The sequence below is a fragment of the Myxine glutinosa genome, chromosome 1 (genome assembly GCF_964187855.1).
Source record: "Myxine glutinosa chromosome 1, kmMyxGlut1.1, whole genome shotgun sequence".
Classification (NCBI taxonomy): domain Eukaryota; kingdom Metazoa; phylum Chordata; class Myxini; order Myxiniformes; family Myxinidae; genus Myxine; species Myxine glutinosa.
The window spans coordinates 241,147,014-241,161,915 of record NC_136261.1 but is presented as its reverse complement, the minus strand read 5'-3'; the positions used below and the strand labels follow the sequence as shown (position 1 = coordinate 241,161,915).

General features: G+C 40.2%; 1 protein-coding gene across 2 annotated transcripts in view; it reads right to left on the bottom strand.

Annotated features, from left to right (window-relative positions):
* LOC137435391 (nidogen-2) overlaps window positions 1-14,902 on the bottom strand; it is a 259,920-nt gene that overhangs the window by 140,600 nt on the left and 104,418 nt on the right. For both annotated transcript variants that reach the window (XM_068129147.2, XM_068129155.2), the window contains exons 9-10: window positions 9,074-9,211; window positions 1,499-1,621 (exon numbers count right to left, since the gene is read on the bottom strand). In XM_068129147.2, coding sequence (XP_067985248.2) covers window positions 1,499-1,621; window positions 9,074-9,211 — 261 coding nt within the window. The remainder of the gene's footprint in view (window positions 1-1,498; window positions 1,622-9,073; window positions 9,212-14,902) is intronic.

The window sequence follows — 14,902 nt, the reverse complement described above, 5'->3', positions numbered from 1 at the left end:
AATATTATGGTTTGGGGCAGCTTTGCTGCATCAGGGCCTGGGCAGCTCACCATCATAGAATCCACCATGAATTCTTCATTGTACCAGAGGGTGCTTGAGGATAATGTGAGGCCATCTGTCGAAAAGTTGAAGCTCAACCAAAGGTGGACCTTGCAACATGACAATGACCCTAAACATACCAGTAAATCCACCAAGGAATGGCTGAAAAGAAAGAAATGGAGGGTTCTGGAATGGCCAAGTCAAAGCCCGGATCTAAATCCCATCGAGATGTTGTGGGGGGATTTGAAACGAGCTGTGCATGCAAGAAACCCCTCAAACATCGCACAGCTGAAAGAATTCTGCATGGAGGAGTGGGCAAAAACTTCTCCCAGTCGATGTCAGAGACTGGTAGACAGTTATAAGAAACGCCTACTTGAGGTTGATTCTGCCAAAGGGGGCAATACCACCTATTAGAGCCAAGGGTGTACTTACTTTTTCCACATGCGAAATTTGCATTTATGTTTATTTAAATTATACAATGGACTACCAAATGTAAATGTTTCATGATATTTGTTATATTATATAACCTTTATCTATCAATATTGTTGAAATTAAGATCAAATAGCTGTATGTTGAAATATGTTGAAAAAGTCAAAACTTTACATGGGGTGTACTTACTTTTTCACGTGACTGTATATGTACGTACAACATCAATAAGAATTGTACTTGGTCCTTTTAATGCTCCATGTATCAGTGTAAAGAAGAGGTCCACTAAAGAAATTTGACCGAAAAAAAATACTGTTGAACAAATGAGATCACACAAGAAACACAAGGAAAGGCCTGGAAATTTGTTGAAGTAACTGTTGAAGCAATCACCTTTCTCCTCAAGTACCTCTTAAATAATCACCAAGTGGATTCTCAGCCATGGATTACTAAAAGGAGCATCCGTGTGGTGTGTTGCGATGTGTGTGTGTGTGTGTGTGTGTGTGTGTGTGTGTGTGTGTGCGTGTGTGTGTGTGTGTGTGTGTGTGTGTGTGTGTGTGTGTGTCACACTTAATTCTAAAGGGTTCCTGCTGTCGTGGAATAATAAACATTGCACCAAAGGAAAGCTTATAAGTGACTTACTTTGTTGGAAAGTTAATAATGTATTTAATTGTCACAAAATTAATGTCCGTTTAATCACAAAGATGATTGTCTTTTTTTTAATCCCCTCTTTCCAGGATTGAGGAAGAAGTTGGACATGTTGGAAGACATGGGCGAAGCACACAAACAACAACCATAGCCATGCCAATAATTACCTGTTGTTAAAATTTAAAAAACTTTTTGTGTGTGCTACTTCATTTAACATCTTCATTGACAATCACAGATAGACATGCAATATGTTTGTGAAGTGCAACATACGGTTTTTTGATTAAATGCTTCAGCGAATCGACGAGTAGGCACACCTACTTAAAATTTAAGGAAGACCACATTCATGTCCCTTGCATACCATCATGTGCAATAATGAATGTTACAACACCTGAGCAAGTGCGATCATCTGGCTCGAGCTGGAACCCGGAGTCACATTCGCAGGTAAAGGATGAGGGTAAGTTACGACAGTGTGCGTTGGTCCCACATGGTCTCTCAGCACACTCATCCACATCTGCACACAGATCCAGGAGTAATCCAAAACACCTCACCCACATGCAATTCAAAACACCTCACCAACATGTAATTTAAAACACCTCTCCACCAAGTAATTTAAAACACCTCACCACCATGTAATTCAAAACACCTCACCACCATGTAATTCAAAACACCTCACCACCATGTAATTCAAAACACCTCACCACCACGTGATTTAAAAACACCTCACCACCACGTCATTTAAAACACCTCCCACCACATAATTCAAAATACCTCACCACCACATGATTCAAAACCACCACCACGTTATTAAAAACACTTCACAACCACGGAAACAAAAGTTTCAGAGAGAGGAGTTCAGTGATAACAGACACTGCCTACATAATATGTAGACATATAGATAAATGACTGTTCCTGAGTTGCTGTTTTGTCATGTTTACATCAATCATAAAACAAACAATCATAATGCACAAATGTATTTGTAATATACGTGATATTACATTTTATAAACAATTGAAGTTGAAAACTTAAGTTGAAAAAAAAAATCCCCCCCCCCCCCCCCCCCCAAAAAAAAATTAGAATTTTTTTTAAAATAAATACCCTTAGGACATACCGACGGAAGAGATATGTGCATACCCGAAGTTTGGTATGATTTCACAAAAGTTTTGAGGGAGTAGTTCAGTGACAACACAACACAACACAGACACTGCATATATATATATATATATATATATATATATATATATATATATATATATATATATATATATGTATATATATATATATATGTATGTATATATATATATATGTATATATGTATATATATATATATATGTACAGTGGGGAGAACAAGTATTTGATACACTGCCGATTTTGCAGGTTTTCCCACTTACAAAGCACGTAAAGGTCTGTAATTTTTATCATAGGTACACTTCAACTGTGGAAGACACGGAATCTAAAACAAAAATCCTGAAAATCACATTGTATGATTTTTAAGTAATTAATTTGCATTTTATTGCATGAAATAAGTATTTGATCACCTACCAACCAGTAAGAATTCCGGCTCTCACAGACCTGTTAGTTTTTTCTTTAAGAAGCCCTCCCATTCTCCACTCATTACCTGTATTAACTGCACCTGTTTGAACTCGTTATCTGCATAAAAGACGTCTCCAGACCGTCTCCGACCACAAAGACCGCAAAGACCGACCGCAAAGCCGTCTCCAGACCTGTCCACACTCAATCAGACTCCAACCTCTCCACAATGGGCAAGACCAGAGAGCTGTCTAAGGACATCAGGGACAAATTTGTAGACTTGCACAAGGCTGGGATGGGCTACAGGACAATAGGCAAGCAGCTTGGTGAGAAGGCAACAACTGTTGGCGCAATTATTAGAAAATGGAAGAAGTTCAAGATGACAGTCAATCTCCCTCGGTCTGGGGCTCCATGCAAGATCTCACCTCGTGGAGCCTCAATGATCATGAGAAAGGTGAGGGATCAGCCCAGAACTACACGGCAGGACCTGGTCAATGACCTGAAGAGAGCTGGGACCACAGTATCAAAGAAAACCATAAGTAACACACTACGCCGTCATGGATTAAAATCCTGCAGCGCACGCAAGGTCCCTCTGCTCAAGCCAGCGCATGTCCAGGCCCGTCTGAAGTTTGCCAATGACCATCTGGATGATCTAGAGGAGGAATGGGAGAAGGTCATGTGGTCTGATGAGACCAAAATAGAGCTTTTTGGTTTAAACTCCACTCGCCGTGTTTGGAGGAAGAAGAAGGATGAGTACAACCCCAAGAACACCATCCCAACCGTGAAGCATGGAGGTGGAAACATCATTCTTTGGGGATGCTTTTCTGCAAAGGGGACAGGACGACTGCACCGTATTGAGGGGAGGATGGATGGGGCCATGTATCGCGAGATCTTGGCCAACAATCTCCTTCCCTCAATAAGAGCATTGAAGATGGGGCGTGGCTGGGTCTTCCAGCATGACAACGACCCGAAACACACAGCCAGGGCAACTAAGGAGTGGCTCCGTACGAAGCATCTCAAGGTCCTGGAGTGGCCTAGCCAGTCTCCAGACCTGAACCCAATAGAAAATCTTTGGAGGGAGCTGAAAGTCTGTGTTGCGCAGCGACAGCCCCGAAACCTGAAGGATCTGGTGAAGATCTGTATGGAGGAGTGGGCCAAAATCCCTGCTGCAGTGTGTGCAAACCTGGTTAAGAACTACAGGAAACGTCTGATCTCTGTAATTGCAAACAAAGGTTTCTGTACCAAATATTAAGTTCTGTTTTTCTGATGTATCAAATACTTATTTCATGCAATAAAATGCAAATTAATTACTTAAAAATCATACAATGTGATTTTCAGGATTTTTGTTTTAGATTCCGTCTTCCACAGTTGAAGTGTACCTATGATAAAAATTACAGACCTTGTCGTGCTTTGTAAGTGGGAAAACCTGCAAAATCGGCAGTGTATCAAATACTTGTTCTCCCCACTGTATATATGTATATATATACACAAAGAATTAAGTTAAGCACCCCCCCCGTTTTTTTACAACCTCGCACATTACAAGTTTGTTGTCGTCAAAACAGTGTAATATACCCATGATATTGCTATATTTTCTGGAGAAGTGATATTATGGTCACATAAAAACATAACAATCATGCCGTTTTCAATATTTTATTCTGAATAATTTAAGGTGAAATTTTTTGGGAATTTTAGGCATATTTTCACCTCAATTTAAGTATGGAGCTATAGGTCCATCACGGACAGTGTGGATGACGTTTATGTTTTCTAACGTACAGTCATTGTTCTGAGAAGACCTCTAGCGATCTTTGCGTCAATAACGTGTGTAGGACCCACGTGATCGGATCACTGACTCAACCCTACGTCTCATAGACCCTGTAAGCCGTCGTATGCGTTGCTGTGGCAGGTTGTTCCATTCCCGATGTAATGCACGTTCCAATTCATCCAGATTGGCTATTGGAGGGACCATCTTCGCAATTTGTCGTCCCAACATGTCCCAAACGTGCTCGAGGGGGTTCAACCTGCCACAGCAACGCATACGACGGCTTACAGGGTCTATGAGACGTAGGGTTGAGTCAGTGATCCGATCACGTGGGTCCTACACACGTTATTGACGCAAAGATCGCTATAGGTCTTCTCAGAACAATGACTGTACGTTAGAAAACATAAACGTCATCCACACTGTCCGTGATGGACCTATAGCTCCATACTTAAATTGAGGTGAAAATATGCCTAAAATTCCCAAAAAATTTCACCTTAAATTATTCAGAATAAAATATTGAAAACGGCATGATTGTTATGTTTTTATGTGACCATAATATCACTTCTCCAGAAAATATAGCAATATCATGGGTATAGTACACTGTTTTGACGACAACAAACTTGTAATGTGCGAGGTTGTAAAAAAACGGGGGGGGGTGCTTAACTTAATTCTTTGTGTATATATATGTATATATATATATGTATATATATATATATATATATATATATATATATATATATATATATATATATATATATATATATATATATATATATATATATGTATATATATATATTCAGACTTGGCATTTAATATGGAATATTTTTTTTGTGGGGGTGAACTTACTTTTCAAGATGTCTTCGAACCAAAAGTTCATTGGAATTATGTTGAAATTATTCTAGATTTTGTTAATGTGACCTTTAAAAGAAACAAAACCACATTTGACATTTCAAAACAAATAAATTGATCCTTGAAAGTGATGTAAACTGATATCGAACTCAATTCATGGACAGTACTGTGTTAAACTTCTGTACGTTTTCCAGAAGTATCTCTTTATTTTGCACATTAGACAATTTTTTTTAAACAAAAACCAAAGTTAAATTACGATTGGGATTACGGACAGTAAAATTACAGTTCAGTACTTCGTGTAACCCCCACGAGCATTCAGGAGAGCACGTACACGTTGAGGCATGCTGTTCACGAGATTTGCCAAGGTTTGGACAGGAATCGCTTGCCATGCAGTGACAATAGCCTGCTGCAATTCACGCACAGAGGTCGGCTGCTGGTCCAAGTGGTCGATTTGACGCATTAATTCTGCCCACAAGTTCTCTATCAGATTCATATCCGGGGACATGGCAGGCCACTCCATATGCTCTACACCACGGTCAGCAAGAAAGTGTTGGATCATGCGAGCACGATGAGGCCGTGCATTGTCATCTTGGAAGACAAAGTTTCCTCGAAAGGCTGCACGAGCAAATGGAAGCAATGTTTCTTCCAGAATGGCCCTGTACTTGAACTGGTTCAGGTTTCCATTCAGAACAACCAGGTCAGTTTTGGCCCGTGCATGAAAAGCAGCCCAAACGGTCACCCCACCACCTCCAGCTTGGACTCTTGGCACTATACAATCTTTGTTGTAGGCTTCATGCACTTGTCTGCGTACTCGGACGCGGCCATCTTGACGATAGACCAGAAATCTAGACTCGTCACTGAAGATCACGTGATTACAGTGTCCTGGCTGCCATTGACGGTGCTCTCTGGCCCACTGCAATCGGCGCTGGCGGTGTTGTCTGGTCAGGTGTGGCTTTCTCAGGGGACGCCTGGCACAATAGCCTTCTTGAACCAGTCGTTGGTTGACTAGCCTTCTGGATACAGGCACATTTGTCAGTTGCTGCCACTCAGCCCTAAGCCGATTAGCTGACTTGGTACGGCCATTGCGGACTAACCGGTGCAGCTGGCGATCATCCCTCCTTGTGGTTCTGCGGGGACGTCCTGGCCTCGGTATTGGAGTAGGGACACCCCTCTGAGCATTTCGTTTCAGGATCTTTGACACCTGACCTTGAGTGATGCCATACTGCCGAGCAATAGCACGCTGTTCCATGCCGTAATTTCGTAAAGCCACCACTCCATGACAAACAGCATTGTCGAGTTGACGGACCATCTCCAGAGGAAGCGGCAATAACTTTTGGAGACGTGCAGCAGTTGTTTTCCACTAATACAGAACGCAACAACCCTTGTATACCCGACTGTGAAGCCAATCATCAAATGCACCTGTCTGGACATTTTGCCACGCCACCTGTGATATAATCCTGTTGTTGACTTCTTGCTGCGACAGACAATCAATGATATGGTTCTTTTAACAAATAAATCACCAAAGTGTAAAAGAAACTCACCAGATTGCTATACTGAATTAAGAAAGTAAACCCAAGTCAAGAAAAAAAAAATTCCATATTAAATGCCAAGTCTGTATATATATATATATATATATATATATATATATATATATATATATATATATATATATATATATATATATATATATATGTGTGTATATAATAAAAGGAGCCGTGTCTGTCTGTCTGTCTGTCTGTCTGTCATGTTATAACTTGAGAGCGGATTAACGGATTTCAATAAATCCAACTACGGTGGATTCGGGTAACTCGCAGAAATGTTTGAGATACAAAAAAAATTTTTTTCTTTAATGGGTACATGGACACTCGTGTCAAACCTGCAAATGCCAACATGTGACGTTGGTTATTCCTGCACGGAGAGCAGGATCTCCCAGGAATCCTTCTTTGTTAACTTAAGATCAGATTTCAATGAAACCACTCTCAGGAAGTAAACATACCAACTTATCCCTCTTCCTGCAAAGATGTTTTATTACCACGTTGATTCCAAATCTCCATGAATCTCCAGGAATCTCCACAAATCCAAATCATACAAATCATAGTCATTTACATTATTTTTCTCCATTAACAAAATACAAATACATTTCCCCAATACAAATTTATTTTCCCACATTAACAAAATCTGTTTTTTTTTCAATTACACAAAGATTGGTTTTCCCGTCAGTGAAGCGACGGGTCTTATATTATCGTGTATCAATACATACATATATATATATATATATATATATATATATATATATATATATATATATATATATATATATATATATATATATATATATACAGTATATATATATATATATATACATATATATATATATATATATACATACATATATGGTATATGTATACACACATATTATCTCATGCAACTCTTACATCTTACTACTGCTGTAAAGTCCATCAAGGCAAAAATAAACATAGGGGCAAAACCCCTGGCAGTATACTACAAAACCTGGTATAAACCTACTACAGTGGTAAAAACTATAGTATAAACTACAGTATAAACCAAAACCTGGTAGAATAAACAGTATACTACACTGAATAAAGGTATTTTAAACCAATTTCAATGGTTGCTAGAAGACAATGCAGCATGTGGAAGCATACAAACATAATCATAAGACTTTAAACAAACAAAGAAGAAAATACCTATTTTGGGGGGCAATCCCCCCGTAGACCCCCAAATGGGCAGTTTTTTTAATGCCGTGAACAAACTTTGGTACATCACAGGTGATGAAGGTTGTGGTCAAGTTTCATCGAAATTGCATGTGTAGTTTCTGAGAAGAAAGCAAATACCTATCTTGGTGGGCAATCAACCCCCACCCCCCGTAGACCGTTAAATGGGGCAGATTTTTCCTTAATGCCATGAACAAACTTGGGTACATCACGGGGTGGTGACGGTTGTGCCCAAGTTTCATCAAAAGTGTGTGTGCAGTTTCTGAGAAAATAGCAAATTCCTATTTTGGGGGGTCAAACCTGGATCCACTTTGAACCCTGGTAAACCCCCTTAAACCCCAATTATTTAAATTCCGTGAACAAAATTTAGTACCAACACAACAAATATCATTTTAGCCAAGTTTGGTCACAATCTGATCAGCAGTTTCGGAGAGGAAGTTTCAAGTGTTTACGGACTGACGGACGGACGACACGCCATACCATAAGCTCCCCGGATCTACGTTCCAGGTGAGCTTAAAAAAAAAAAAAAAAAAGGAATATAAATGACAATTTGATTATAAGGACGATGGAGAATTTTTTTTATAAGAAAGAATAAATAAGAAATGATAAATAGAAGAATAAAAAAGAAAGATGAAGTGAATAATGATCAATTTATTTTGTATCACAAAAAGAAAGTAATTAATTATCATTGTAAGAAAAAAACAAAGTTATTTATCACTCGATGGAAAGATTAAGGATGCCAACAAATATGCGAGACGTTTGGCACTGAGCGAGACATTTATGTTATTTTGCTCGTGTTTCTTGGCAAGGCCAATTATCACACCATTGTCACGGTTCATTAATATGCCTGCACCGAGCATTACCCACAGCTATAAAGATGATTAAAATTTTACCAGAAAAAACGAAAGATAATGCCACACAAATTATTAACGGCACACTTATAAGGTTGTGCCATTGAGGATGACCTTTCACCATATGCACAATTAAGCATATGCCACACACGTTTACGAGCACACAGCCATGGCACATCTTAAATACAAGGACATTTCAAAGTGCACAATTCAAAACAACTCAACGAAGAATCGGATCAACTTACCTACACAGTGAGGGCCATCCCTCATGAATCCTGGGGTGCATTCACAGCTGTATTCCATCTCCGGGCCAGCTTGGCAGCGTGAGTTGGGACCACAATCATGAGTGCCATCGTCACATGGATTTGATCGTTGTACCATTTCTGTGAGATGACAAAAAGGGGAAGGTTTCATCGTCATTTTAGGAAGAATGGATACATATGGATGGCATTACTGTCCTGTAGTTGCCAAAGTACGAATAAAATGGTCAATTTGGATTATGGAGAAGAGATCAGGATATAGTATCTACATTACAATAATATTCACTTCTATGTTATTACCTCCACACCTAAGGTGGATGGAGGTTATGGTTTCACCACTGCCTGTCTGTCTCTTTGGCTGTGAACAAGATATCTCAAAAAGTTGTGGACATATTCGGATCGAATTTGGCGGAGCGACAGCGTGTGACAAGGATGAAATGATTAGATTTTGGTGAAGATCCGGATTTGGATCCGGCTACTAGAATTTTTGAAATGATTCTTCACCATTGGGAGATAGGGCCAAAAACTATATAAAACACGATATCTCAAAAAAGTTGTGGATGGATTCAGACAAAATTTTGTGGAGAGGTTGCATATGTGACGAGGAAGAATTTATTCCATTTTGGTGAAGATCGGAAGCCGGGTCCACATCAGAGAATTTTTTAAACTGATTCTTCCCCATTGAGTGGTCGGGCTGAAACCGATACATAGTTTCTCAAAAAGAAGAAACTATTTATCGGATACATGGTATCTCAAAAAGTTATGGACGGGTTTGGACGACACTTGGTGGAGAGGTTGGGTGTATGACAAGGACGGATCAATTCGATTGTGGTGAAGATCTGAATATGGATTCGGATTCGAAAATCATTTAATTTTAAGTGATTCTTCACCATTGAGATATCGGGCGGAAAGCGATATATAACATGATATTTAAAAAAAGTTATGGACGAGTTATGAATAAACTTGGTGGATGAGTTGGTTACGTGACAAGAACAAGTCGATTCGATTCTGGTTTAGACCCGAATCCAGATCCGGCCTATCAGTGGGATACAAAACGTACCTGTTCAGCCTGGCGGAGGTATGTGCTCTACCGAGTACCCTTCTAGTTTTAGGAATATATTACATATTTTCACGATTTTTTAAGACATGTACGCGTAGCCACAAGCAGAGGCAAACTTTCTTGAGGACACTACCGACAGCCCAGCTGTTTGCCATTGGAGAGACATTTAGAATTCAAGCAGGCTGGTTTGCCATCAACAAAGGAACTCTGTAAAGGGAAAAGCTATTTAGGTGCAGTGTTAATACTGCTTACAAATTTTGCCGCTCTAGGCATGAGTGCTCAAAAATGTTTTCAAGTGTGCTTCCTTTGCACCCTTGAGAAATGCATTTTTACAAGAAGCACTGGCCCTGTTGTGAACCTTCCGTGTTGCCAAAATATAATTTATATAATAACACGGTGAAATATATGATAACAACAACACGATGAAAGCAGATACAAGAAAGATATTATGGGAAATTCCTCACTATCAGAGGGAAATCTTCATATTAAAATGCCGTAATCCCATTTCTTCAATTTGCATTCATTAGAAGGTGTTTCATGATTAATTCCACATTTGTTTAAACTAGGCAAAGTGTTTGTGGAAATTAACTGATCACATTACAGACACTTCGAGAAATTGCCACGAGCTTTCACTGGCGTTCGTATTTTCAAACTTTTGCATGGATTAATTAAGAAAGTGCATGTGCTAAGCAAATTTGGGTAAAACGGCCTTCGGCATTCTCAGTATGGTCGTACAATAAAGTGTGGTTTATAAATGTAATGGCACATTATTTCAAAGAAAAACTTCAAAAGCTTCCCATAATCTCTTTCCCATAATTCCTCACCGAGACAAAAATTATATTCCATTAAAATACAAATCATATGTCATCTTACTATAATTCACCAAATGTCCGTCCGTCTGTCTGTCCATCTGTCCGTTTGGAGGTACCACAAAATCGGCTGAACTGATCGCAACGATATTTTGGGTGGGTAATCCTGGGATCTCCAGGAGTAAAATAGGCTATTTAGTTTTTCCAATTTCAGCTTTGGTCTCCAGCATTCTCAGATTTGGACTCCCACATAATATTCGCATTCGCATAACGTTCATTGTGACGATGCTTCCATTGTGACGATGTTGTTTTCCTGGGTGCCGCACAAACGGCTGCACTGATTGCTGCATGGCTGCACCGATCGGACTCGGTGACCTCGGACAAAGACCTATTATAAGGACACGGGTTGAATCCCTGCTTGAGAGAATTCCAACCCCCTCCCCGCCATCACGGCCATCTCTCCAACTCACAATCCCACAAGATATGCGGAAAGGATGACCCAAAACCAATATAGACATCATTAAACATCATTCATATGTAAACATCATTAAAAGTCTCCATCGCTGTCTCCATCGATCTTGCCAAGGCCGTAACACCTATCGGCTCAAAATCCTTTTAACTGTTGATTTGGTAGTTTTTACAATGAAGGAAACACATATCGGGAGTACATACGACATTGGGAGTACTAACTGCACACGTCTTCAGTATCAAGCTTAAATCTCTCATGGCGGATCTGAAGAGCGGAATGCTTGGAGAAGTGGTGGGCTACTTCGGCATGAAGGAGGATCAGAAACGTGGACTCCCACACTGCCACATCCTGCTGATACTTGCTCCCAAATGACGTTATTTTGCCGGGTGCCGCACAAACGGCTGCACAGATCGAGATTTAACGGATGTTTATATAAATCGTTTAAAAGAAGAAAAAAAACCTTCAATTTCTGATATTTAGCCTTTTCATTTGGGCCTCCAAATTGAAGCCCCGCCCATAGGGCGGGTATCATTGCTAGTACTCTTAATTGAACGAATTATTTAATTGCCACTAATTGAGGTCAGATATACCCCCTAACCCCACTCACTCCCCCCCACCAAAGTTACTGAGTTGATGAAACCTTCAATATAAGTCAAAAGAGGTTGTTTAGAAGGTCCTTTCAGTAATAAATAACATAAGAATGATTTTCTTTCCAGCACCAGGTGGTATGACTAAACACTGTTACTTGGAGCTTTTGTGTGACACGTTGCACTTTTTGATGGCGTTACATCAACTTCAGAGGCTCAAACTGCGCGTCGATGAAACCAGGGAGACCTTGCAGAAATATTATGTGGTGAATAAGTTTCTGGAAAAGATGAGTAAGTAAGTTTAATTAACTCCACTCCTCTCAAGTTATTTAAAGCAAAAAAAGTGCAGGACAATGTCGAACCACTCTAGTATTACAACTCGTTTGCCTTTCGTGGAATGTCATAAAATGTAATCCCATGACAGGTAATTCAAGAAGTGTCTTCTTGAACACTGGTAGTTATACTCAAGGTTGCCCGGAAAGTTTTAGGTAATAAAACATTTTCATAGTACCATCCCCTACCCCATTCTCCCTCCTCCTCCAACGTGGTTTTGAACATTTAAGGGTGCAAATGATTTATGTAAATGTTTATCGGTGTCACTCCAGGTGTCATGGGGTATTGCAAGTCTTGATAATGTACCACAATTCCATTTTAAACTAGTACTGCAGTCGGTAGAGCGCATACCTACGCCAGACTGAACAGGTACGTTTTGTATCCCACTGATAGGCTGGATCTGGATTCGAACCTGAACCAAAATCTAATCGGCTTGTATCTTGTCGCCTAACCAACTCATCCACCAAGCTTTGTCATTACTCGTCCATAACTTTTTGAAATGTTATACAGTATATGGTTTTGGCCATGTCTTTCAATGGTGAAGAATCGCTTAGAAAATTCTAATATCCGGATCCACATCTTCACCTAAATCTAATCATTTCATCCATGTCAAATACCCAACCTCTCCACCAAACGTCGTCCATAATCTGTCCACAACTTATTGAGATATCATGTTCACGGGCACACAGACAGACAAACAGACGGACAAATAGACAGCTACGAAAACATAACCTCCGCCTACCTTTGGTGGCAGAAATAACTAGAGAGTTCATAGAACATGATACCCCATGCAGTATTCAAGTATATACAGCAGGGCATTGCTGTTTCATGTTTGCGGGTGTTATATTCTTGAAAATCCACATTAACTGCCAATCCACAAACTTAGCTGATAATAGGAAAAATAGTAGAGTTGGTGACTTCAATTTTAAAATTTGTCAAAAGAGTTCCTTTATTTAACGTTTGTGTATTGCTTCTGTGTTATTTATTTTCATGAATAAAAGTTATTAAGAACATGAAATAAAGTTTATTTTCTTCAATTACTGTAGTATTATTATTTTGTATGCAGCCTGTGACTGCTGGTTGCGTCATTGCTGGAAGCGTGGCTGTGCCATTGATGCAGTGCCCCCTGTTTCCAGTAAGTTGGCACTCATTTTGCCAACCTCGGGAGAATGACAAGCTGGGTAAACTCACCTGGTGTTATGTAACGGCATGACAGAGACACAAATTGGAGACCCTAAGATCTTAAGCCAGCCAACCACGTTAACCATTAAGGCAAAATCAAGCTTACGTTCCTGTATGAAATACTAGCAGGAGTACCCGGCGTTGCCGGGTGGTGAAGGGGTGGCGTGGGGGTAGGGGGGGGGGGCTGGGGGGGATGGGGGTTGAGGAGGCAGCAGAGGGAGGGGTGAGGAAGGGAGTGGGGGGGGGGGGGGAGTGGTAGGGGGTTCATCACCTTTTCGTTGAATATATGCTGGTGAATGTGCCGTTCATCACGTTTATGAGTTGAGTGTGATGCCGAGCAGGAAGAAGAAGAAGCCATACTACCAACTTCGTACACTTCCGAAACTGTTTGATTTATTTGTGTTCAAATGTCTGGTGATTGTTTTGTATTTATTTATGCGAATGTGTACTTGTATATAACTGTCATTAATTTTAAAAGGCTTAGGCACTATAGAGCGATTTTTTTTTAAATCCAAAAAAACCAACTTTTTTATTTCAGAATTTTTATTTTTATTTTGCCTAAAACACTAAAACACTCCCAGGCACTCACTGATAAACCTCTGAAAGTTTGATGAAGATTCGTACAGCCATCTCTGAGAAAAATGGCGACAGACAGACACACAGAGACAGACCAACAGCTCTCTAATGTAGGAGATATAAAATAAAGTTTATTTGCTTTAGTTATTAATATCATGAAACTTACCTTTAATACTAATGATGACAAACTAGATCCAATAATGTGATCGCGATGTTGATGATGACTATGAGAAAGACGAGTTGATGGAGATGATTGGTACATACCCATAGTGGCGGCCTCTTCACCTCAAAATCCTCGATCGATACATCCTCGAAAAACATGCTAAGCCCTCTAATGCTATCCCGTGAAACCACGACATTTGCGGATTTGACATTCGCGGACCCTGCTTATTATAACATGTGAACTGATGTCTGATTCTACCTTTGTGGCCCCTGTGCTTCAGCTATTCACAGATGTTGCAGGCGCACAAATGATCTCTCACCAGCCACGCTCATAAAGCAGCTCTACACTTGCATTTAAACCATCCCCTGCCGCCATCCACCACCATCATCGCCCACCTCCATCACCCACAAACAACGGTCACACTAACCACCCTTCCTCCATCTACCCACAACCCCTGCATGGCTACTTGTGTGCAGCGTGTCCTGGGTCTCATTCTTTCTTCTCGTCCCACTGCCTTGACCTGTTGTGATTCCTCGCGCTCGTGGAGGTTTTTGCGCTCATTGCTTGATCATGGGTCTTAAGCGCAAGAGGAGTGCAGGAGATGCGTCTACTCATAAGATGCCGAAAGAAGTCAT